Raw genomic sequence first — 25,749 nt, forward strand, 5'->3', positions numbered from 1 at the left:
AGGAAAGGAACTAATGTGCTTTGGTGGAAAAACAGCGTGTTCTGTGCGCTGTCAAAAACACAAACCTGAGAGGATGAGCCTGTTCTCTGTGAACTGCAAAAGTGCCCTGAGCAAGTTGGTCTGTGCAAGGTAGGACGATGAGCAGCATTTCATCCCAAGGGCAGATATGCAATTTGTGGCTGCAGGAGGAGGGTTAGTACAGTTCAGTTTTATCGCTGTGGCCCCTGGCAAACACCCTCTCTGTTGCCAAGGCTGCTCCCACAGAATGCCCCATTTTCCCCGGAATGCAGCAGTTGCCAGGCAGCCTCTCCAGCTGTGCCGTCCACAGCTGCCCACGAGCTGCAGCAGCTCTATTGCTATAGACTCATCTTGTCCATGTAGATATAGCTGAGGGAAACCAGCTCCTGTAGCAGCTCTTGCGATATCTGCCCCTTCTAGTTGGACAGATGAACCTGTTTCCCCTGGAGCTAGGCAGCACCTCAGTGTTTTGAGTCAGGATCTGGCAAAAGAACATCTGACCTAGCGGCAACAGACTTGAGCAAGGAAAAGAAAGAGAAGACACGAGGGAGTCGTGCAGAATAAGGGAATGATCAGACAACAACAACTTACTTCGGCTGATAGAGCTTGTCGGTGATTGGATGTTTTCTGAAAAGTCAGAGGGGGATTTTCTGTGTAGGGCGTTTCCATCCCCTGCGCTGTCTGTTTTGGCTATAAAAGCCCGTACTCGGCATCTGTGATTGAAACACCAAAATGAAGCTGAAAGGAGAGAAGCAGGAGAGCTCTGACTACAATGAAGGTTCAAAGGGGGTAAGTATGCTGGACTCTATGCTTCCAACTTGAGCCTCCCACAGAGATACAGAGCAAGCTATTTGAGATCTGCAGGTACTTGTAGAGAAAGGAGAAGACCAAGATCTTTTGGGCTAACATATCCACAACTGGTCTCACAGGCAGAGCAGAGATGCATGTACTCTTGAAACCAGTTTATGTCCGTCTGCAGCGTAGTATTGCACCGAGTCTCATGATTTTCTCTCTGTCTGCAGCTGACCTACCATGTAACTTCTGTGTGACTTTCCTCTTCTGTGTGTGAGTTTTCTTTCCTACTTTCTAATCAGTTTTAGGCTGTAGATGCTTCTGGATGGGGGCTGCCTTTCACAGCAGCATTTCTGTGGAATCTTGCACAATGTAATGCTCGTGTATGCCAGAGGTTTCCCTAAAAATGCTGAATGTGAATAATTAACACCAGTGGCTCTTTTGAGCTCCTGGGATTTGTTTAATGAGAGCAAGGCAGCCTGCCTTTCATCACCAATGAGAGAATGTCAACAGTCTACCCCTAGAAAATGTAGCTGGAAGCCTCGGCTTCCTCCTGATCTTTACTCTGAGATTGACTTGAATTTTGATCTCCTACAGTGCCGTAAACTCTGCAGATCTCTGGAGGTGAGCTGCTAGAGCTTCTGAGGAACACAGGGAGTACCAGCAGCTCTTTGGACAAATGTTCATTTAGGGAAATGACAGATCCTTCATGTGGGACCTGAGTTGGGTGTTGGGACATAAAACCTTGCAGACATGAAGGCTGATGCTGGTGACAGAAAATTATACGTCTGAATGAAAAATTACTTTATTGATGTAGCAGCAATGAGGTATATTAATGAGCTATAGAAAAAGCAAGCTCAGTCAATGCAGTAGGGCCAGCCTGAGGACTGAATAAGCAACTAAATTGTTGTGAAAAGCGAGTTGCTTGTAACCCTGAGGACTATGTACCCACAAACATGGTTGGTGTTTGATCCTACTCCAGGTGGCAATTTCACCCTTCTGTTTAACTGCAAAGTGCTGCTCTTACACCCGACAACCAAGCCCTCACTGAGCTACTTGGATAAATTCTAATTGGCTCCAGTGGCAATCGGATTAGATCCATAAACAGCTTGATCCTGAAACGTGGGAGGCAGAACAAATGAACAGGAAAGGGATTTTGCCACTTCATACAAAATCTCTTCTTTTTAAAGCTTTCCTCTGCCAATATCCTGTGTTATTTCACTAACCAATTTGCATATTGGAAAAAGAATAATTGCATACAACTTTTTTCACTGCGGGGTGGTATTTTGAGAATGATAACTTAAAAATTATTCATCATCCAAATGATCCATCAATACCAGGAAAGAGTAGAATGAATGACTGTAACGACTATGTGCAAATCAAGCAGAACAAAATGAGTTATAATGAAAACAACCCATTGGGCTTTCTTTATACAGTAACGTGAAGTGAAAAACACAGGAGGCAAGTCTTAGGGTATTTCTTTATTTTTACTGAATTTCAGTTATACCTAAAAGCCAAACCTGCTTCTAAGGTGGTGTTTGTGTGTTTTCTTTCCCCTCTGCAGAAAATGACGCTTTTGCTTGCGCTGGTAACACTGATATCTGCATTTGGGTCTTCTTTCCAGTATGGCTACAACGTGTCTGTGATCAATTCTCCAGCCCCGGTAGGTTGGACCGTGGAGTGGACCATGACCTAGGAGTAGGTTTACAAACAAAACAAGGCGGGAGCGTAACAGCAGGTTATGGGTGTTTGTGGGCAGATGCTTGTACTTCTCCGTGCTTTGAATCACCGGGCACCTGGTGAGACGCGGTTCCTCAGGAAAGGGAAGGGGGCTGTTAAGGTGTGTAACGCTGCTGTTCGGACTTTGTGCCGAGGGGAGGCAGGGCATGAGGAATGCCTTCCCTTCTGGAAACCAGGCAAATCCCATAAGGCAGGATAACTTGTAGTAACAGTTATCTAGTCCAGACTTCTCCATCATCCCTCTCTTGCATTCATTTTGCAACTCAGCCATTCTGGTTTTTATCAAGACATTTGTGTAAAGCTTTATGGCATTTGTTGTTAATTAACTTTTACAGCATAAAAATTTTACTTACTGTGCTAAACATGCTCTGTGTTTCATTCCAGTACATGCAAGACTTTTACAACCAAACCTACTTCAACAGGAGTGGAGTGCCGATGGACAGTGGCTTCCAGACACTGCTCTGGTCTCTTACTGTGTCCATGTACCCTCTGGGTGGCTTGTTTGGGTCCCTCATGGTGTGGCCTCTGGTCAACAATTGTGGCCGGTATGTGACAGTGGTGTTTAACATCCTTCATCAACAGTTCAGATAAGACTTGCCTCACCAGTCACTCCAGCTTGCCAAGCCCATCAGGAGCATGACTGTGTCACGCACACCTTGATTGTAAGGCAGATGGGCTGGTGATTAGTTGCTGGACTCAGCAATACGTGTTGTCTCCCACATGTAGAAGAATTTATATAGTTTCACTATGGCCAAGGCTGGGCTGTATGCTGGGCACTGAGCCAGGTAGAGAGCAATGATGAAAGCCCTGGGCTGGGATCCGAGATCAGGCCCAGCTTCTGCTGCTTGGGTTTCCTGAGAAACTTCAGTTCTTTCTTGAAGCCTTCATTCCCTTCAGGAGAAATGGGACAATCGCCATTTTCTCTTTGACTCGTCTTTGGGATGGTGATTCATCTGAGTTTTGGACATGTAGTGGTTTAACTCCAGCCAGCAACTAAGCCCCACACAGCCGCTCGCTTGCTCCCCCCCGGTGGGATGGGGGAGAGAATCAGAAGAGTAAAAGTGAGAAAACTGGTGGGTTGAGATAAAGACAGGTTAATAGGGAAAGCAAAAGCCACGCACGCAAGCAAAGCAAGGCATTCCTTCACTCCTTCCCATGGGCAGGCAGGGGTTCAGCCATCTCCAGGACAGCAGGGCTCCATCACGCGTAACGGTGACTTGGGAAGACAAACGCCATCACTCCAAATGTCCCCCCTTCCTTCTCCTTCCCCAGCTTTATATGCTGAGCATGACGCCCTATGGTATGGAATAGCTCGTTGGGCAGTTTGGATCAACTGTCTTGGCTGTGCCCCCTCCCAACTTCTGCACCTGGCAGAGCATGGGCAGCTGAAAAGTCCTTGACCAGTGCAAACATTACTTAGCAACAACTAAAACATCCCTGAGTTATCAACACTGTTTTCAGCACAAATCCAAAGCATAGCCCCATACTAGCTACTATAAAGAGAATCAACTCTATCCCAGCTGAAACCAGTACAGGACAGTATAACACAGAGGGGATCTATCTGCTCTTGGGGCCTTAGAAAAAATAAACTGAATCTGTTTCCCTCTGTATTACTTTTTGCAGAAAGGGCACTTTGCTGATAAATAACCTCTTCTCTATTGCTGCTGCAATCCTTATGGGAACCTCAGAGCTAGCAAAAACCTTTGAAGTAATCATCCTTTCACGTGTTATCATGGGAATATATGCTGGTAAGTGAGAGGTTGGATGGTAAAGGGAAAGCAATAAATTTATTCTTGGCTATGTAAAGGTTTTTTATTCTCGCAACAGATGGTTTCACAGGTAGCACATTTGAGCCATGCATCTGCATAACAGTGCTGTACTTGCTTGAGTAACAGTTGTCATCTGCATGTTGCAGAAGTACTAAAGATCTCTAGTAAACAACGGCAGTGGGACTGGACTTTAAGATGTACGGAGGAGATGTGTGTCTGTAGGTGCAGCTATCCTCTGTAATAAGCATCTGCTAGGCACTGGAGCTCCAACAGCATGATTGGATATGCTGTTGAAGATATGATTATGATAATTTGTTTTCCCAGACATCTTAAAGCAGATAGCCTAGCTTTATTTTTTTGCCCCCCCCCCTTTTTTTTTTTTTTGCTTTTTAACATAATCAGAAACAGAATATCCTTCTAAGTCAAAGTCATTGGAGACAATGCCAGATCCAGTAACACGGTCCTGGAACTGACTGTTCTTCCTGCAGGAGAAATGTTAAAAAGGAGAGCGAAGGGTTCGGAGCCGCTGGATTTACTGCAAAGATAGTGGGAAGCCGAGGAGAAAGGTGTATGTGAGTTGCTGTATTAGCGGCTGTATTAGAGCTACAGTAATATGGAACGAACAGAAACCCGGAATGGCTGGGTACCCCATGCAGTACTGTACTGAGTGTATGCACAGTCAGGTTGATAAGGGTCCTAACAGTATTTAGGCTCAATTAATTGGCTTTGGGCTGGCGAGACTGACATGCTCCATGGCTTACTAGTGAGTTGGGATATCCTGTAAAGATAAAACGCGAGAACACTGACATAGGAAGACAACTTGATCTGTAATGTGCAGCAATTGCAATTGGTGAGCTAAGGCAGGAAATTTATCTAGTCCAATGGTTTTGTTTTGGCTTTTGACTCTCCTAAGCCTGGCAGCTGCCCTTAGCATTGGTTCTCTGAATAAATACTAAGGGACCTGTTAAGTGTGATCCCTCCTTCCAGTTACTTATAACTGACAAAAGAATCTGGACTGCCTGTCCTGACTTGCCCTTCACAGCTTGAGCTCACTTGAGCTGTGGACACGGTGTCTGGGGAGGGAAGCTGCTGAGCCAAGGCAGCCGGCTTCAGGCTCTGGTGGGATCCAGGCGTCACTCGTCCTTGCAGAAGGGCAGCTCCGGTGCTGGTAGCACTGTTGACAGCCCTGTTGCATGCAGGGCCCCTCTGTGACAGGGCTTGATCAGCGTAGGTCTGAACAGTTAGAAAGCCACTGTTACTCGAACACGGTAGTCCAGGAGTCACTGCTAGCATGTTTTAATCTGGGCAATTAAAAGGCTGGTTATAGCGTGAACTTAGTACACCTCACGAGATGAGTTTCATAATGTTTTCTAGTTGCTTTAATACTTGTTTCCATGCTTTTTGGCTTTCACATAACAGCTTGATCATCCAAGCTTTGTAACGCTAAGCTCCTGAAGGCTAGGAACTTTAGAAATGTAAGATAAGAGTCTCGTGTGGTCACTTGACTCCAGGAGTTTGGGTTTTGCATGCCAGGATTTACAGCAGAAGCATGGGAGCTGGCAGCTCTCTGGGGTTACTGTGGGTAACCATGCAATGTTCCTCAAAATAACCTGTGTCTTGAGTGTCCTATTAGAGTAGAAATGGCTCTGCCAGCATGCTACCTGTAAGAGAGCTTAAACCAGCAAAGCTCTCTGCAAAGCATTACTGAGCAATTAAGAGTAGTGAATTTTTAAAAGCCAGCAAGAATTCACATCCTTCCACCTTCACATCTGCTTGTTTGGATACTGATTTCTTTTCTTGTTTTAGAGGAAGTAGAAATTCCTCCCTTATACTTTGAGTTTGTTTCCAAACCTGAAGTAGGACACAATTTTTCTTTGCATGTATTGTGTTGAAGTACTTGGTAGACCCTGCTGGGAGAAAGCTACTTTTATGAAGACGAACACTGAGAGCCCCCAAATCATCTGCCAGCTCTGTAGGCAAGACAGGCTACCATTAGCCTTCTCGGACTCCTAAAATGCTTTGCTGCTGAGCAGTTAATAAGTTGGACCCTCAAAGCACCAGAACATGGGCAGGTTGCACTCCCAAGGCCCATCATGCACACATGGTTGGTTCCCTACTGTATTTCAGTTGAAATGGGTGAAACAATCCAGGCTCCTTGAATTAACTGCAGCATGGGAATGCCTCTGCAGCTTAGCCACAGAGATGATTTCTGTCTTATTTTAAGATATGTGAGTATAATATTGACAGCCTTGGTGAAGAGACAGCATTTCTTATGAACAGAGAGGTAGTGGGACAAACTTCTTTCTCTAACGGCTCCCAGAGAAAGCTAGATCCCTGGGCACCAGATGCAGTGATGGATTTTGTACCTGTCCACCTACTGAGGGAACCAGTGCCACGTGGTTTTTGTCCCATGTTCCACTGAAGAGCGAGGAAAGCATACACAGCTTATCCACTGGCCAGAAGATGACATTAAATCTTCAGCTGGAGCAGAAGGGTTTGAGTGTGAGGTTTCCATGTGTCCTCTGGTCCAGCAGGGATCACTTTGATCTCACGTGGGGAAAAAGGTAAGTAAGCTGAAGATGGTGAGTGTGCTGACATCAGCTGCTTGTCTAACATTGTTCTCTAACTACTAGGTCTGGCCTCCAATGTGGTTCCCATGTTCCTTGGAGAAATGTCCCCCAAAAATCTGAGAGGTGCTATTGGGGTAGTACCCCAGCTCTTCATCACCCTTGGCATCCTTGTAGCTCAGATCCTTGGTCTCCACAGCATCCTTGGGAATGCTGAAGGTAAAGCCCTAGCTCGGGACTTTTCTGTGGGCTCCATTGGGGAAAGACTTCTCACAGTTGTCATCTTGTCCCGCTTGTTGCAGGCTGGCCCGTGCTGCTGGGGCTCACTGGGATCCCATCACTAATTCAGCTCCTTATATTGCCCTTTTTCCCTGAGAGTCCCAGGTATCTGCTGATACAAAAGGGCAATGAAGAGCAAGCACGACAAGGTAGAGCATCATCCTTTAATGAAAGGGGAGATGGAATGGGATAGATCTGACTGTGGGTCATGACTGACAGCAACCAACAGTGAAGCAAGCTAGTGTGAAATTCTTCATTGGCATGTTGCTGGTGGATGGAATTCCTGCAACATTGCTCTTTTCTCCGCATGTGTGAATCTCTGACTTCCCACCGTGGAAGCACGGTTGCCCATATTGTTCTGACTTGAACTGAAAGGAGAGCTCACTGTAGACCTGTTCTCTGGGGTCCATAACTCACCTTCCTCTCCCAACTAGCTCTGCAGAAGCTGCGAGGCTGGGATGATGTGGATGATGAAATGGAAGAAATGCGCCAAGAAGACTCATCAGAAAAGGAAGAAGGACATTTCTCTGTACTCAGCCTGTGCACCTTCAGAGGACTGCGATGGCAGCTCATCTCTATCATTGTCATGATGATGGGCCAGCAGCTCTCTGGGGTTAATGCGGTGAGTGGGAAGGCATGTGGGCAAGGCCAGTGGGGTCAGTAATAAAGGGATGGGACTTCAGAGTGGATGATGTGGGGCAGTGCTGACACAGGAGCTAGAACCTAGGACACAGGAGTACCCCTTCATCAGGGACACTGGTTCTGCATCACGTTGTGGCGCAATGTCTCCAGAAATGAAAGAATTCAGTTCTCAGGCTTCTGTGCACCAGTTCCAGGATGTAAAAGCAGCCAAAATGGGATTCCTGTGTTCTGCCTTTGGCCACATATAAACACAGCTCTGGTTTTGCTCCAGGTCTTCTACTACGCAGACAGAATCTTCCAGTCAGCAGGTGTGGACAAGAACAACGTTCAATATGTCACTGTGTCGATAGGTGCCATCAATGTCGTCATGACTTTGCTTGCTGTAAGTTTCTGTTAGGGCTCTTGGAGTTCTAGCTTGTCCAGTCTCCCCTGTCTGTCACTGTTTAAATTAGATTGTTATTGACACATACTGTGAGCTGCTTGGCACAACAGATGCCCTGCAGTGTCCCTTGGGTGAAGGCAGCTATGTTAAAGTGATTAATCATGCTGATTTCTCACATGCCTTGGAAGCTTTCAGTCTCTGGTCTCCAGGCTGATATGCCCTCCTTTTGCTGTCCAGTGTTACCATGCAGGGTTTCCATGCAGTTCTCACTGGGACTGGGTACTGAAGAATGGCCTGCCTGTTCTCTCAGTGGTATTGACACATCCAGCTTTTTGCAGTTCCTGGGTGGCTTCATGCCCACAGTCTATCAGTAGATGGTAGAAATCTTACTGAATTTCCTAAAAGACAAAGATTACCTTAATAAATGTTTCTGGAATAAGAAGTGCTGTGCCCAGGTGTCTGGTCTCTCACCCTCTTCTGTCTCTTTCAGGTTTTCATCGTGGAATCCCTGGGGAGGAGAATCCTTCTCCTTGCTGGCTTTGGATTGTGCTGTGTCTCCTGTGCAGTGTTAACTTTGGCCCTCAATCTCCAGGTCTGTAGTTGAATGGCTCAGGTGATCCTACCCGTGCATTTCTGGGCCTTCCAGGGAACAGGCCATTAGTATATTTTGAAGTTGCTTCTACACCCTGGGCGGGAGGGGACAGTATGAAAGGTCTTTGTACTTGTATATCTACCTAAAGTAAACCCAGGAAAAGCTATGATCCTGCTTGTCTGAATACTCCTTCCAGTGTGTCATGTTCATAATACCTGTTACATCCATTTGTTGGAAGCAAGGATCATACCCAGGCTATGATTTTTGTGGCTAAGTATGGACATATCTGGCAATGGAGGGTGACACTGGCTTTAGAATGCCTTCAAATCTTACTACAAATGGTGCCTTGAATGTGTTGGGGATGTTCAGATAGGAACCACATCTAACCTGTGATTAAATTCTTCACAGACCACTGTCTCATGGATGTCTTACCTCAGCATAGTGTGCGTCATTGTTTACATCATTGGACACGCTATTGGAGCCAGTAAGTATGCACGGTTTAGTCTAGCCTCCTCCACAAGCTGGGTAAAGCCAAGTGTTATGCTGAATTTCAAATCAAAAGCTTTGTGGAGCTAAGCCAAGGAGATAAAACTTCTTCTCTGGGTGGCCATGCACCTTGTTGATTGTCAGCTAGGCTTATGTTCCAGTGATTAGCTGGCTGTGTCGGTGAGGCAGGGGAGCATCTGGCTTTCAAGAGGAAAAGCAAAAGCACAATTGTGCCTGAGATTCCCCCAGTAAGATCTGGAGCAAAACTACACTGAGATAGTGAGCCCTACCAACTGGGCAGAGATGTTGCATGCTTGCATCTGTAAGCAACAAATCAAGTCCAAAGCAACTCAAATGATACGCGTGGCCCTGCACATCACTTTGCAGAAAGGAGATGTGCAGGTAGATGTGGATATTGGAAAGGCTTTGTCCTGACTAGCTTCTTAGCATGGTAGAGTTGTCTGTTTAGCTTGGAAAGCCCTGCCAGACCCTTGCTGGATGCAGCAATACGGTTTTGAAACTCCTGTAGAGGTTTCACTGGCAGATGGAATTACATATAACCTTTCCTTTTCAGTTTATGCCATCAGGCAGATTCAAGCGCCGGGGCAGGGAGATTGCTGGAGGGAGCCCACCAGGCCAGCTGGACCTGTGGCCTGACCCCGTTAACATGGTCTGTTTCTGCTTAACTGTGCCACGGGGCGGCAGTCCAGGGCACGGGCCTGAGAGCTCGTTCCATGAGTCATTTTTCCAACACCTGCATGTGTTGGCATGTTTCTCTGTTTTTCTTTTTTTAAGAAGCAATCACTTGCTTAGTTGCTGCTCATAGGGTGCTCTCTGGAGAGACAGCTCGTGTTTATCAACCTTATTTTACAATTTGTGCGGGAGATGGGTTCATGGCTAAGGTGCAGCCGTAGGAGAGAAGAGGTTGATTGCTGCGTGTGAGCTTAGGAAAGTCATTTAGTTGCCCCGGGTTTTTTTTATTTAATCCCTTATTTGATTTATTGGGTGTTTCTAAACACTAGTGCTTTAGAAACCATTGCCTGCCACTGAAATGAACGGTGTAATCTAGGAATTCAGAGTGGGGGAATTGCCTTTGGGATTTCCACATATGCAGCTACCTTCCAGGTCCAATTCCCTTTGTGATGATCACCGAGATGTTCCTGCAGTCATCCCGGCCGGCAGCGTTCATGGTGGGTGGGTCTGTGCACTGGCTGTGCAACTTCACGGTGGGGCTTGTGTTCCTCTACATGGAGGTAAGATGCGATCACTCGACAGGGCAAAACTTCAGCTTAAAATTACCGTCTTCACCCCTGTGTTCTTAGAGAGCCTTTTTAATCCTGAGAGCTGTAAATGCCCAAGTTGGTTCCCAGTACCTGTATGCAGGATTATATATTAAGGGCAAGAAACTGATGTTAATCAGCATTTTTTATCACATCTGTCCGTTGCACATGCTTTAAAAGAAAGCGGTTATTTTTCTAGGTGAATGTCTGATGCTGAATTCAGGAGCATGGAACAGATTGCAAATTCCCCATCTTCCATTTTAGCCAATTTTTAGCTTTTGATCTCTGGGTCACCAGTTCAAACTGATCCCCAGCAGCAGTGACCCATGAATTGGTACAGTTGATGATTTTAGCCTGTGCAAAGGGAGCTGGTGAGTTTAGTTTGATTTATATCAGACTCTCACTCTCCTTTTCCATTAAATCCATGGTGATTTCCAATAAATCCATGGTGGTGGTATGAGAAGACAGAATCTAGAACCACCCCTAACTTGTAGTTGTTCAACTTAAAATGTGTGCACATCACTGTGGCTGCTTTTTTTATAGCTATAGCAGGGTTCAGCATGTCCAAAGCATGTAGTGTACTACACAACTGGAGTATTCCTCTGATCCCTGCTGTCTGTCATCTTTCATTGCCCTAGGCTGGACTGGGGCCCTACAGCTTCCTCATCTTCTGTGCCATCTGCCTCGCCACTATAGTTTACATCTTCTTTATTGTTCCTGAGACAAAGAACAAAACCTTCATGGAAATCAACAGGATCATGGCCAAGAGGAACAAGGTGGAGATTCAGGATGACAAAGAACAGCTTGAGGATTTCCACACTGTCCCAGGTGGGCAGGCAGAGAAGAAAGAAATCTCCAGCAGTGAGCTGTGACCCAGCTCAGTGTTTGGCCTGGCCCAGACATTTTTCAGGATCTGTTCAGCAGGAGAACAATTACATCAATTCATCGTTTGATACTGATCTTCATTGAGACCTTCTGCAAACTTCCCACAGCAGGAGTTTCCAAATAAGCCATTGTGTCTTGAGAGTGTTCTCACTGTGAGTAATTAGCGGGACCATTCTGCTTCGTGGCATAGCCATTGCCAAGGCGAATTACTCATTCATGGTATTTGTCACAGGGAAAGGGCAACATCCTCAGCCCAGCTCAGTTCCTGTGATCAAGTAACCTGTGTCATAAGGTGATGTATGTCCCTCATGTCCTGACTGACACATCTCAGGTGACACAAGCCAGCCCTTGGGCGGGGTTTTGGTCAGTCGTGTGCAAGGAGTGCACTGTATTCCTCTGAGGAGCTGTCATTCATGTATTTGAGGGTCCAGCATGAGTGATGCCAGGCCTTTGGTGCTCTGGGGTGGAGAGAGTGTCAGTTGTTCTGAGGTACTTTGTTAGATGGGCTGATAATGGCATTTATCCTGTCAACTGTTGTCCTCCCTTCGTGTGCTTCAAAGGACCGCTAAACTGGAAATGCATATCACTATAATCTCACCCCCACCCTGCTCATGAGACTCTCTCCTTCAAATCAAACCTAGTCCTCAGCTGTTGCTGATGCGTCCTTCCAAAGCCACCTTCTTGAGGTTAGGAGTCATCCATCTGGCTGATCCTTATTCACAGCCAATGATACCCATTTGTTCCAGTGGCACTCTAGTCTTTGAGCTATTTAGCTCGCTTCACTCCCTAGCGTTGCCCAAGAGCAACCGTCCCTGTCTTAATCCTTTAATAACCCCATATCCCTACTCTGGAGCTTAAGCCAGTTGGAGCTCATTCATCCCCCAGAGACGCATGGTATTGAACTCAGTAAGAACCTCCCTGTGGTGTTGCAGGAGTCAAATTCAGGTTGATTCCTGTGCAGTGGGCTGCAGGTTGGAGCCTGTGTTTGCAAACATGTCCAAACTTGTCTTCAGCTTCTCACATTGAGTTGCTTACATTTAGTTTTTGAAATAACTCAGCTCTCAGGTACTGGAAACCACTTGAAAAAGTCTTCAAATGGTTTAGAGCTTGGTCCTTCTACTGGTTTCTGGTGGTTGTTCCTTAAAGGCACCATTCCACCCGAAGGCTAAATTGGTTTGGAAAAGCTCTGAGTCTGAAGGACTAGTGCTGACTCTCAGAAGAAAGTAAAGTGCACGCTGATAGAAGTGGAGTATTTCTTAAAGTATTTATTAGTTTAAGGGGTTTGGGGGTTAATTATGGCATAATTTAACATGGCGAAATTCAATTTAATTAATTGTTATGTGGGGCTGCTGCCCTCTGTTTTGAAAAAAGCAGAATTGTTGAACAGCCTGGCACAGATTTTGTTGTTGATGGAGATAGCCCTTCACATGTTTTACTTTAGCCTTAGAAGATGAGTTTTATATCTGCCCTCAAACTTGTGATGTATACATGTTGAAAAAGAAGCTGTTTCCATGCTCAGTCTCTACATCCATTTACAGAAAAGAAGGCATGCCACTGATCAAAGCACAACGATCGCATAGGACCACAGTCTGTCCTGCAAGGGCTTTACGTACCCTTTCCTATGAGATACGTCTGCAGGGGAAGGGGTGGTGATTTGATGGTGAGAAACGCGAAGGAAGGATGCATGCAGGGAAGATGGTAAAAAACTGAGACTGGGTGAAGGATGTGAGAGAGATTTTACTTGAGAAAGTGGCTCCTTTGACCAAAGAGAGTGGCTCTTTGGCATGTATAGGAACATCTATGTATGGGACCTAAGTCAGACTCCTGGGAGGGATGTTACAATACAAGGTGTTGGATTGTGCCAAGTTCTGCTCTGTTCTTTGCCTCTATCCCATTGATGGAGGCTTTGCTCCCATGTACCTACTTGGAAAAATGACCTGGAGCACTAGCAGGTGCGTAGCGAGCCTATACAAAGCAGAAGGAGAAACAAGCAAATAATTGAAGTTTTCCTCAGTTTCCCCAACAAGAAATTTGGATTCTTCTGCTGCCTTAAAAAAAAAAAAAAGTTGGGGTCACTGACAGCTGGTGTCAGACTCCAGAACCACCCCTCCCAAGAGGGTCATGGAGGTTTCTCCCCATGCTATGATATCTCCCTTCAGTTGCCCTGGTTTGCACAGTGCAAGTGCCCGAACATCTGCAGGACTGAGAACTTGGCTCCACAGGTTCACATGAGTCATCCATCCTACAAAACCGTTGGAGAACGTCCCAAGAAGAGCGTCTCTAGCTTTCCCAAGGACAAGCGTCCCTCCAGCCTGGCTCACATACCCCTTCTGGATACTCTTTGCTTTACCAGCTGCTCCATTGAGCCATAAATTTGCCATTCCAGACTGGGAGGCCCATGCCATGCAGTAGTGCAGCCAATCTTGTGCCTTGTGGTACAGGGGGAAGCTGATGAAATGGCCTCCTATCCACAATCCCACATCTGTGCCCACAGTCATCACTAGCTCATTATCCCTCTCCTGTGTGGAGTAGGAAAGAACAGTCTGACTGCCAGCACACTGGGCTTTTGTCCAGAAACATAAGGTGAAGGCTTGGAGAGACATATTATGGAGGGGATGAACATTCACAAAACTCTCAATGTTTTCCACAGGGAAGTAGAAAGCTGGAAAAGTGCTGGATTTAATACCTGAAATAACCAAAAAGCCAGCTGTTACATTTCCTGCTGTGCTTATAAATCAGCCCAAATCCTGAAGAATACACCCATAGGAACTGGCAAGGCTGTGGCAGTCTTAGCTGTCTTGAGCCACAGTTACTGGCATGTGTCATACCAACAGGGACGGAGCTTGAAATGATGAAAAGCTTAGCTCCCTCATCCAACTGTTTGGCAAAATAACTTCCCCCCCGCACCTTCCTCTTTTCTCATCTTGTGTAAAATAGAGATGATTATTTATCCTAGGAGAACTGTGAGCTTAAATCCCTCACTGTTTGTAAAAATGTGCTTACATGTTGCAGGAGAAAGCTGCAGTTGCTGTGAGAGTAGCTAGGTTAGCGCTAGCTTTAATGACACTGTAGTTGAAGAATTTCCATCAGCAGGCCTAGATATGGGACAAAATTCTACCTGCACATGTAATTACCAAATCTGTTAATGATTTAGGCCATCAAGGACAGCAGGGTATGGGCTCTTCATCCTTGGAAGGCAAGCTGGACTCTAGAATAGATGGGTGTTTCTTACCTATATGGGTCACTCCATTCAGCAACTCTCTCTTCATGTCTTGGAGCTGCATCTGGATTTGTTCCAGTCTGAGGTTGAATTCTTCTGGATGGCATTTTTCTAGAGCAATCAGACAGCTGACTTTACAGAAGGCCAGGACCTGCACATGGTAGATTTTCTGCTTTCTAGTTTGTAGAAGGTTGGGGGAAAACCTTTGTTTTAAAATGCAGCATCTCATCTCCATATGGTGCCTGGCTAATCAGCCATGCCAGAGCTGTTTCTACAATGGTTCGTGTACCTCACCCATATGGATGCAGGCACACCTGCACCTAGTATTCTGGTGCAGTGCCATATAGCACCGCTTATCTTGGGAAGATCTGTGTGACACCACGGCAGTCAAAACAAGAGGCTGCCACACAACCTACAGCCACCACTGCACCATTAGTATGAGGTTCAACAAGGCTCAGTGCTGGGTCCTGCACTTGGGCCACAACAACCCCACGCAACGCTACAGGCTTGGGGAAGAGTGGCTGGAAAGCTGCCTGGCAGAGAAGGACCTGGGGGTGTTGGCTGACAGACGCCTGAATATGAGCCAGCAGTGTGCCCAGGTGGCCAAGAAGGCCAATGGCATCCTGGCTTGTATCAGCAATAGTGTGGCCAGCAGGGCTAGGGCAGTGATTGTGCCCCTGTACTCGGCCCTGATGTGGCCGCACCTCGACTGCTGTGTTCAGTGTTGGGCCCCTCACTCCAAGAGAGACATTGAGGGGCTGGAGCGTGTCCAGAGAAGGGCAACGGAGCTGGGGAAGGGTCTGGAGCACAAGGCTGATGGGGAGCGGCTGAGGGACCTGGGGTTGTTCAGCCTGGAGAAAAGGAGGCTGAGGGGAGACCTCATCGCTCTCTACAACTGCCTGAAAGGAGGCTGGAGAGAGGTGGGGTCGGTCTCCTCTCCCAGGTCACAAGTGATAGGACGAGAGGAAATGGCCTCAAGTTGCGCCAGGGGAGGTTTAGACTGGATATTAGGAAATTTTACTTCACGGAAAGGGTTGTCCAGCATTGGAACAGGCTGCCCAGGGAAGTGGTGGAGTCACCATCCCTGGAGGGATTTAAAAGCCGTTTGGATGAGGTGCTTAGGGACACAGTGTAGTGGGGGGCTTGGTTGTGCTAGGTTAATGGTTGGACTCGATGATCTTAAAGGTCTTTTCCAACCTATAGGATTCCGTGATTAGAAACAAGATGTGCTGTCAGGGGCCAGAGAGGCACATGGGCCATCTTCACCTGCTGTGCAGGGATACCGCTCCTCCTAGGAAAGGTGATCTCCACCATGCCTAGCTTAACTCCTTCCACATAGGTTTCTTGCCCCTCCTGGGGGAAAGCCCGAGTCGTGCTGCTGACTCCCTTTACCTTGGGTGAGTTTGGCTCTGAAGGAGGACTCTACCACCCGCCCGTTGAGGGGCTGAGCATGCCGGTAGTCGTTGCGCAGGGTCCTGTTTTGCCAGTCCAGCAAGGTGTTCTCCAGGAGGCTGATCTGTGAGCAACGCAGGCTTATTATGGAGGGCAATGGGAACAACAGTTTTGCCTAGAAGTGCAGTGCAGATCCTGCAGCTCAGGATTAAACCTAGCAATTTGTTATAGAGGAACCCACAGGGTGTCTTGCTGAATATTAGCAAGGGAAAGGAACAGAACATGAGGGCTCTTATCAGCTAATTCATGATAAAGATATTTTGCCTGAAGGAAGTTTTTAACACCTGCCCGATGGTATGCATAGATGGAGATTTTGCTGCTGTTCTGTAGCATACTGCTTTCCCACAAGTGCCTACTAGCCTTCCCCCTGCCAAAAAGAGTATTTCTTTTTCAAATGAGAACACACTGTGATCCTCCACCACTGCAGTCTCCACTTTATCTTGTTCTTCTCCTAGAAGAAAATGTTCCTGATGCTTCTTTTTCATTAAGGAAGACGAACCACTTTGCAAGACTCAGCAGTAAGCTTATTTTACTTGTGTTACTTTTTTCCCTGCTAAAGCCTTTGTCCTGACAAGGCAGACAGAGAAGAGAAGGGGATCCTGCCATGTGACAGGATTCAACTGCTGGCACAAGTGGGGTTACTGCCCAGTGCTCCTGGGCACTCAGCAAGGTCCTCTGTACCGCGTCTGCTGGAGCCTGGATGAACCCTCTCCTGTCACGCAGCCAAAACTCACAGCAGGCCACTCCTGAAATGATCCCATCTAGCTGCACAATGAAAGCGCAGACAGGAAAAAACCTGAAATACTCTTCTAAGAATGTGACAATTATTCTGTAATTATTTTAATGTTATGAATGGCTCTTATGGTTTTGGGTTGGGGTTTTTTTTGACTCTCTTGCAGTAGTTTTTGCCTTGTTGATTCTGACTGGTCTCTTCCTTTTTATAGTGCTTCAGTGGCTGAGCTGAGCAGAGAGCTTTGTTATCGCTCACCAGACCTCAGGTAAACTGCTGCTGTACAGAAACTGAGGTAGCATCACGATGTGTTACAGCCACCTGTAATTCCAGTTGCTTAGGAGTCTATCCCAAAACCCCTAGGTGAGAAATGCCCTATTAGCTCCTCTGTCAGGCTGTTCCCAAAATCACTGGAGGACAGAAAAGGAAACTTGTGTGGAAAGGTGAAGCGTGGAGGAAAAAGAAGCTGCTCTGTCTGGTAAACAGCTATCGCTTACCTGTGTGTGTGACAGAACAATCGGAGAATGAAAGATGGTCCAGATCACACTCTCGGAGCAAGGTGGGGTTGTTAGTGAGCCCTGGTACCTGTAGAAGTGTGAGAGGTTTTCTGGCAGCATCGCTTGGACATCCAGAGACATGAGCTTTGTCGATTGACCTCAAAAGGAAACAGAGGGGCAATATTAACAATTAAGGGGGAACAAAGCGCAAGGTGAGAGTGGTGTTAGAGCTGGCGCTGGCAAATCGCTTTGCCCAGAGCACTGCTATATTGGACCTTTGGCAGAACTGGATGAAGATGGAGGGAAGTCAATGGTCCTTTCAGTGGATCTACAGTTTGTCATTCAGAGATACCTGGGTCCTGGAGATGACAGGCAACTGCACCTCAGCTGTTAGTCCTCCCAGGGAGCAGACTGGATTAGTGCAGCAGAGCACCTGCTATCTGGGCGTATGGACTGCAGGATCGTAGGAAGCTGTTATTTGATGGTGCTGCAGTGTGTTGCGTACACCTACCAAGAGTATGTTTATTGCTGCCTTGAGCATCTTCCATGCCACCCTGCTGTGTGGGCTGCTGTTTGAGCTGCGTGGGCAGGGACGGCATGAAGTTGTGCATGGCTGAGGGTGCTTGGCCACATAATTGCAAGCAAAGCAGCAAGTGCAGACCCAGTACCTATGTACAGGCTTTGAGCATATCGAGGATGGAGAAAGGCATTCCCCGGTCTTACCTGCAAACCTGATTTTTGCCAGTTTGGAAATGAATTCACTGTAGTAGGTATTCTCGAAGTGCCCATCCTAAACACAGCACAGAAACTTGAACAAAATGTTAGCGGCCCGCCTGTCCTTCTATACTACTAAGCAGTTTGTGGGACTAATTGATGAAGTGGGAGACAAAGAAAACAAATATTATCACAGATCTCTTAATAGGCTGGACAGTCCTAGGCATGATAAGGTATGTACACATAGATCTCGGGTAGAATAGTGAACTGCAAGGATCCTTTTTCACCACTTCTAAATCCACACAAAATCAAGTGTTCCCATTTGCAAATCGGAGCAAGGCGTTGAGGAACAGCAGAGAAAACCCAGCTGCTGCACCTGATAATCAATTTGTACTTCTTATGGGGCGAATTTTTCTGGGGCTCCCAAGTTGGGTTGGCTGGTGTTGTGTGAACCCCAGATGGCATAAGGGAAGAACAGTCCTGCTACGGCACAGCTTCCTCAGACTGGTGGCAGACATATCTTAGGACAGACCTGCAAACCTAAGGCAGGCTGCTCGTGTCTGGACCTGCTCAGACTGCGATTATAGTATAAACAGCGATCACAGACTGGCCTTGCTCAGCAGACTGGGCGTCAAACCTACCGCATACAGGAAGGCAAGCACAGCCAATCCATTTGGTTTGTCTTTGGCTTCTTCAAAGCTTGAGTAGTCAGCTGAGTTGTAATGGACAATGTGCAGCTGTCAGAAGAGAGACAGGGTCATTTAGCAAGAAGTGATTAATGGCTTCCTCGGTGCTTTAAAGGACTCAACACAGACTGAAGGCAGAGTCACCATCCCAATCCCTGCTGCTTGTGCCTCACAGCACAGACAAATAGACCTTTAGTTTAATGGGTTTGTGACAAATGTGGAGGAACAACTCCATCTTTGAAGGATATTGGTGCTATTGCAACAGCTTTTCTTAGTCTTCTGTGCCAGCACCATCAGGCTCGGCCCTTGCATTGCACCAACCTCCTGCACTTATGGGAGAGCCCTGTTTCTCCCACTTGCCTCTGCGTTGCTTCCTGCAGGCTTTCTGGCCTGCAGCTTCCCATTTCCCAATTGCCAGACTTGCAACACACCCTCCCTCAGCCCCCTCCGTTCACAAGTACCTCTGCGAAGTATCTCATCCCATCTATGGTGTGTTCAGAGCCGCTGGTCTCCAGGTCCAGGCCACCCCAGTGCAGATGCATCTGTACAGCTGTGTAGAGGCCTGGGAGCCCTCTGGAGATGTGCATGATGGGTGGCAAATCAATCTGAACTGAAAACCAGGATTGGAGACAGCAATGGGTGCAGCCATGCCCGTTCTTGTAGCTATGCTTGCAGTGCCTAGTGCTTTCTGCCAATAACCCCCTCTCTGAAATAAGCTGGCACAGTCATGTTCAGGGAACTAACTTCAGTATGCAAGGAAAACCGCTGAAGCTTTTAAAGCTAGGTCTGCTTAAAATCTCTCCTGACCTCAGGCTTGTGCATCACAGACCATACCAGGCACAAAGATGACTGAGCACTAGCTGCGTCTGCAGACTTTTCTTCCATCTGAGGAGCTCTGGGGTTTTCCTTAGGCACTAATAAAAGTGCTTTAATGCTCATCTCTCGCACAGTACATCGCATCTTGCAGGGCTCTGCACAGATTTGTGAACTACTTTATTTCCAAGGAAGAAAAGGGGGATAGAAATTAATACAGTGACTGAGTGCAACTGTGCCTTTCTCCAGCCTTTCTGCTCTGCAGTCGGGACTTTTGTCCATCACTGCCTTACAGATTACAGCACATGCAGCCAGCTTATTTTCCCATCTCTGGCCTCTGAGGCAGTTGAGTTAATGAGTTAATAAAAGCCACACTTGAGATCCCAGTTCTAAGAAAAATCTGCTACTGGAGGAATTTGCACACACCCTGCGTGGATGACATTTTAATCTTCCAGAGCGTTTGTGTCCTCACTACCTACTAGAGGACCAATCCAGTTTAAAAAATAAAGTCTAAATGCCGAATACAAAAGGCTTAATTAACCTAAGGTTATCTGTGTGAGTGTGTCTGCACAGATGTGGTAGATAGGTGCAGATGCCTTGTGCAGACACTCGGCACTGCTGCAAATAGGCTTTATCAGGTGGGATTTAGCCTGGTAATTATACAACTAGAGAGAAAGCATAGCTGGTTTCTTAGGTGAGACACTTGGTCTTCAGCTCCTGAGAGCCTGTAAGGAGGGTCCTGCTGATAAATCCATCTCCTGTCCCTTTCAGATCTGCAGTGTTTTTTGATGTGGCCCAGTGGAACATTTTCCTTGAGAGATATTGCTGCCCTGTCCCATCTCACTGAAGCCAGTAGGAAAACCTAGCCTGACTTCACAGGAGCTGTGAATACAGACAGTCATTTTGCCTTTGTGCCTTTCTAAAATGCCCTGCATCAGAAAATCATTGTATTGATGTTAACAAAAGAATAGGAAAGCACACATGTGCAGTCAGAGATCTGAAAGCTAAACCTGCAGGAATTAATTTGTAGGCAGTCAGGGTAGCAATGCTGACATGAGAGCTTCTAACTGAATGTTGAGCTTGTGTGGGTGACAAACAGGAGTACGTATTCATTTTGATTTTCAGAAACACAATCACAACAGTCTTTCTCTGAAGGCAGTATGTCTCTCATCACTTCATTTCCTTGCTCTTGCTCCATACTTCTCTCTCCCTCTGTTACAGAGAGGAAGAGAGGACTGTCATGCAGGATTACAGAGCTACCAGCTTTATGTTCCAAACACCTTCCCAAAAATACTCATTCCCTCCCCACTGCAGCTATTAGAAAATTCTCTCATTGCTCATCTGTAGTCCAAAAGCATTATCCCAACAGTACCAGCTGATGAATTATTTAGACAATGAATTACAGACTGCAGCAGGGGAATCCAGGACCTCCTAAATTATAAGCCTTGCCCTCTGTGGCCAAAGGCAAGGCTTTTAACCCGTGCTGTGCTTCAGCTTCCCTTCCTGAGACCTGAAATACCAATCCTCTGACTATAAGGGTGGGATTCTCCTTTGTGGGACCTACATCTAACTGAACCTCGGATGCAAGCTTGCTACTGAACTATGGTTCTCTATTCTTATTATTCACTTCTCGTTCTTATTATTGCACAGGGGCAAAAGATGCATTTTCTGAATGCAGAGAGGAGTCAAGATGCACCAAATACCATTCACTACTATAGTCCTGCAGTCTTCTAGTACACTGAAAGACAGGGTCAATCTATAACGCTCTAGCTGCCTTTTTATCCCTTTTTAACATCTAACAGAGAAAGTGTCTTGCAGAACCTCAACTGCCTTTTATTTCTCTGGTTTATATATGTGTTTCTGGAGAGCTTTCCTCTGTGATTGGGGAAAACAGCAAAACTAGGAGAGCAGAATGAAGTGAGATGGCAAAGCAAAGTAAGGTGAGTTTAAAAAAAAAAAGGGGGCATTGTCTGTGAGTAGCATTTCAATCAGCTAAAACGAATAATGTGTTCCTGCACTGTCATGAGCTTGACATCCTCCCAGGACATCTGCTCAGCCAGGGAAGAAAAAACTTCCCATCCCTACGGCAAAGCTGTCTCATTCTACTGCATTTCAACCTAGTGTCATTTGCTGGCCGCAGAAGATTTGTGATAATGTTCTAGGTATGGCAGAGTGCTGACATGAGCATACAGGAGCTGTTGCCGTATCCCGTGTGCGCTGGAAAAATACATACCTGAACCCATAAAGTCTGCTTTGTACCCCAAACACAATGTAATAAGTGCATGCTACGCTGGCCTGGTGAAACCTCCAGAGGATACACCACAGCCTGCTTTATAGCTTAAAAGCAGAAAGCTGCCAGGTTCAGGTATTTCTTCTATCAGCTGTCCCAGCAGGAAGGTATGTTCTTTCTCCCGTTGAATGCACTGCAGGACTAAACCTGGTACGACGCACAGAAACCTGAACTCATCAGTGCAGGACGCTAATGAAGAGGTGTGGATAACAGGGTTGGCTTTTCAGGACAGACCTACCATTAAAGACATCTGCATTTCAAAAATGTAAGGCCTTTGCTTTGCTGCTGCTGGCCTGTTCCCTGCGCTGTTGGCTGCCAGCGTCATCCGCTATCATGGGAACGCTGCATGGAGGCCCCTGGATGCTGCGTGTACAGTGCCCCGTGCACGTACCAAGCCATGGCTCGGGGGCAAAATGGGGCTGAAGGGGACAAGGCAGCACTTGCTTCCTTGTGCCTTAGAGCTGCTCTTTCTGACAGAAGGGTGACTGACAGCTAGAGCTGCTGCAGGAGCAAATGAACCCCTGGAACTGTATGCCCTGATTTCTGTTTCAGGCTGCTCCTTTGTCAGCAACGACTTCTCGACCAGCTCCTCTTTTTAGGTAGGTAATGAGACGGATCCCCCCAGTCTTACCAGAGTGACCGTTGTTGGTCATTGTGAAATCCCCTTGCAAGGGCCCATCGTAACCACTCAGCTCCAGCTGCAGCAACTGGGGGTTGTACCTCACTTTTTTCCTCTGGATGTCAATTGGAGATTGGTGCTTGCCAGCACAGTCTGCAAAGTGCTTTCCCCAGTGCTCTTCATCCAGCTCTCCTTCTGTGTGGAGGAGAAGCAAACCAGGTTATTGGGACGTGGTGAGAACTGCTGTTAGCTCAGGAGTCAGAAAACTCCTCAATTGCCAGCAGGGCATGTCAATCTAGTTATTATAACACCAGGAGCTGCAGCAATAAATGGTTGCTCTGCTTTCCCTAGAGTTAAAATACACATTATTCTGTCTGCAGGACAACTGTGCTGCAAAATAAGAAACCTGCATTGCAGTAATAGCTTACTGATCGCTGGAGACTGAACCTCCACCGAAAGAGAGGCGGTGTTTATACAGAAATGGGGATTTAAATGGGTCTCAGCTGCCAAAGGTGTGGAATCAGGTTGTCAACCAATGTGAGAGTGAATAGGACCAGGGCACTAGGCAGGAAGTCTGTGCTTAGGATCAGGAACCGGCAGCAAATTTGCTGGTTTTAACTAGGGAGAGAGCTAACCAAAGAAGAATGGGAGTGAAATGGTTTAAATAAATGGAGCCTGTTGTATGTTTTCTGGGATAGGAGTGGCCTGGAGTGGCTTTGATGTCCTCCTTATTCTTATTAACAGAACCCACCCCTCTTGTGAGCGCAGTGCTGTGCCTCTGCCTGACGCCCCCTTTTTACACACAACAAATACTGATAAAGTGATTTATTGCTTTTGTGAGACAGATCCTGGTGTGGAATAGGACCTGGGTGTCCCAATTTCAGGATTCAGTTGATTGCTCCAAGCTCTTGATGCCCCTTCAACCCCCAGGCCCTATAGCCCCTGAAGGTGACGCTAAACGTTAATACCAGCTCTTTTTCTGGCTCAGTGTCACTAGCTCAGACACAAACATTTGACATGGGACCAAGAACTAAAGGCCCTAGCTTCACCTGCATGTGCTCATCGTTTCTGCAAGTATTTCATACTAAAAATCTCCTGTGGTCACCTAGAGAGGGAGCAAATGTACAGGAGACCTGGCATGTGGGATGCTATCCTTTTTCAATGGCTCTAAGCCTCTTAGCCCTAATTTGAATCTTTCCTGCAGAGATCTGGGTGCTGCTGAAACTATTAACAAATGCTTGAACCCTTCAAGGCTATTCGCCCTCTCCATAGTGCTATATTTAGGACTTTAAGCATAAGTAGAAATTTTAATGCCATCTCTGTCATGGCTGTGACTGACAATCAGTATGGAAACAATTTCTTCTTCACCCCTGAACTGCAATATATTGATCGGTGTCAGAGTCATGTCTGCCTGAGACAAACAGAGCTAGAGCTAAGGAATAATCATCATGTGATTGTTGAACTCCCTGACTTCAAATCCTGCAGAGATGGTTTGGAGAGGTGATTGTTTTAAAAAGAAAATAGTTCAAAGCTACTTCATCATCTTCCTGATTTTCAAGTTATTATAATTATGGCCACACTTGGGGATTTGTTACTGTTTGCCAATTCTTTTCTTTTTATTTCATTTAAGCAATGTCAGTTTGCAGGTATTCATTTCCTGACATTGATTAAATATGGGGGCTTAGGAGATGCAGACAGCCTGGCCAAAAGAAAATCCAGAGAGAACTTCTGCAAACAGCTTCGCGTCCTAATTGCAATATTGTATCTATTCAACAATATCCTTTGTTTTAGCTTGATTCCCAGCCCAGTGAAGATCATAGAAGGACTACTGTTTACTTCAATGAGCTCTGCAAACAACCCCAAAACAAATGAAAATCAGATAAAATTTCACAAAATATATAAATACATAAATAAGCACTTCTTACTGATCTGTAGCGCATGAGATATGACAATAAAATAATGAGCAGGCAGTATTTAAAGCTTTTCCTTCCAGGATCATCCAAAGGGCAGCTTTTATTCTAACACATTGTAAAGATTTTCCCCATTGTTTGAACCTCATCGATCTGCCAACTCTGACAATGTGTTCAAACCACACAAAGGAGTAAAAGGGGGTGACATTGAAGAGAATCACTTTCAAGACACACAGGCATCAATAAAGTGGAATAAATTAGCTGCTCTGTGGAGATCTTTCACTAATGGGAAGAGAGTCAAGCTGAGTGTTGCTTCTGCAGTACAAAAAGGAGGGGAGCATCTTTAGCAAGCTGGCAGTCAGCAGCAATCCCAAAACAGCCTCATTTTTCATTACCTTTGTATGTCCAGTGCACGAGGTGAGAGCAGCTCCGAGGCACCAGGAGCAGGTGGAACAAGACGGCCGTGACCCACATGCCTCTCGCCGTATCTGCAGGCAGAGCCAAGGTGGGGAGTGCGTTTCTTTAAAAATCCTCAGGCAGCGTAAATACCGATTGACTCCAGGTCTGGCCTTTCCAGCACCCATCCTGCCCTGCTCCTCACCCATCCAAAACAGTAACAGCAAACAATGCCACAGAGATGTTTTATTTGGACGGTCAGCTTTAAACACTAAAGGCCCTTCATTGATCCTCTGAACCAAGCTGCCCGTGCAAATGGGACAGGTTTCCCTCGATGGCCAAAGCGGATGGTCTCAGAGTCACGGTCTGACCCCAGCTGCCACGCACTCTCTGCCCACTTTTCCTGTCCATTCCTTCCTGATGAGCAGGCAGAAAAGCTTCATTGCAAGTATCTGTAAAACAGTGCTTTGTAAGCAAAGATACCTAACACAGATCTCAAAACACTGTCCTGAGGTGGCCAACTCTTTCCTTGTTACGCAGAGGAAGGAGCCAAGGCAGAAGGCATTTACGTTTTCAAAAGCGCTGAGCATTCACAATCTTATTAGAAGTCAAAATTGTAGCTCAGCTCCTTTGAAAATCAGACTTCTGAGGGCAGATTTAAAAGGGCTCCACACCCACAAGCCTAGTATTTCAAAGCGTTTTGCTTCCAACACCTTCCCTAGTCACTGAAAATCCAGTTTTGAATGTGAGAGATTTGCAACCTTTGGAAAATTCAGAGCTCTGAAAAACCGTTTAGACTGTTGAAAGATACAGGCACGATACAAGATACTGAAACCCTGATGGCTTTTTAAAAAACATACAGGAATTCAAATAACAACTAGCAGGTGTCAGATGTCTAAATGCTCTTGTGGACTTCATTAGCTGCTCTGTACATCTTCAGACACTTGATTTCCTTAAAATGTGTCCCAAGCAAATAATTGCCCAAGGGCC

At 46.4% G+C, this 25,749-nt stretch overlaps 2 protein-coding genes across 2 annotated transcripts; one reads left to right on the forward strand and one right to left on the reverse strand.

Annotated features, from left to right (window-relative positions):
• Positions 1-750: 750 nt before the first annotated feature.
• LOC140661591 (solute carrier family 2, facilitated glucose transporter member 5-like) lies at positions 751-11,419 on the forward strand. Its single transcript, XM_072883998.1, has 12 exons — positions 751-807; positions 2,375-2,473; positions 2,935-3,095; positions 4,174-4,298; positions 6,953-7,105; positions 7,189-7,314; positions 7,600-7,787; positions 8,079-8,189; positions 8,680-8,781; positions 9,190-9,265; positions 10,393-10,520; positions 11,186-11,419. Exons 1-12 carry the CDS (start codon positions 751-753, stop codon positions 11,417-11,419), a joined length of 1,560 nt encoding a protein of 519 aa, XP_072740099.1.
• A 2,085-nt stretch (positions 11,420-13,504) lies between these two features.
• Positions 13,505-24,862, reverse strand: CA6 (carbonic anhydrase 6). The gene is made up of 9 exons (XM_072884314.1): positions 24,759-24,862; positions 22,466-22,648; positions 19,193-19,341; positions 18,687-18,782; positions 18,055-18,121; positions 17,332-17,489; positions 16,045-16,168; positions 14,691-14,763; positions 13,505-14,159 (listed from the first exon to the last, which is right to left on the reverse strand). Exons 1-9 carry the CDS (start codon positions 24,835-24,837, stop codon positions 13,505-13,507), a joined length of 1,584 nt encoding a protein of 527 aa, XP_072740415.1. The 5' UTR covers positions 24,838-24,862.
• Between the last annotated feature and the right edge of the window lie 887 nt (positions 24,863-25,749).

This window comes from Ciconia boyciana, chromosome 19 (genome assembly GCF_034638445.1).
Source record: "Ciconia boyciana chromosome 19, ASM3463844v1, whole genome shotgun sequence".
In the NCBI taxonomy this organism is placed as follows: Eukaryota; Metazoa; Chordata; class Aves; order Ciconiiformes; family Ciconiidae; genus Ciconia; species Ciconia boyciana.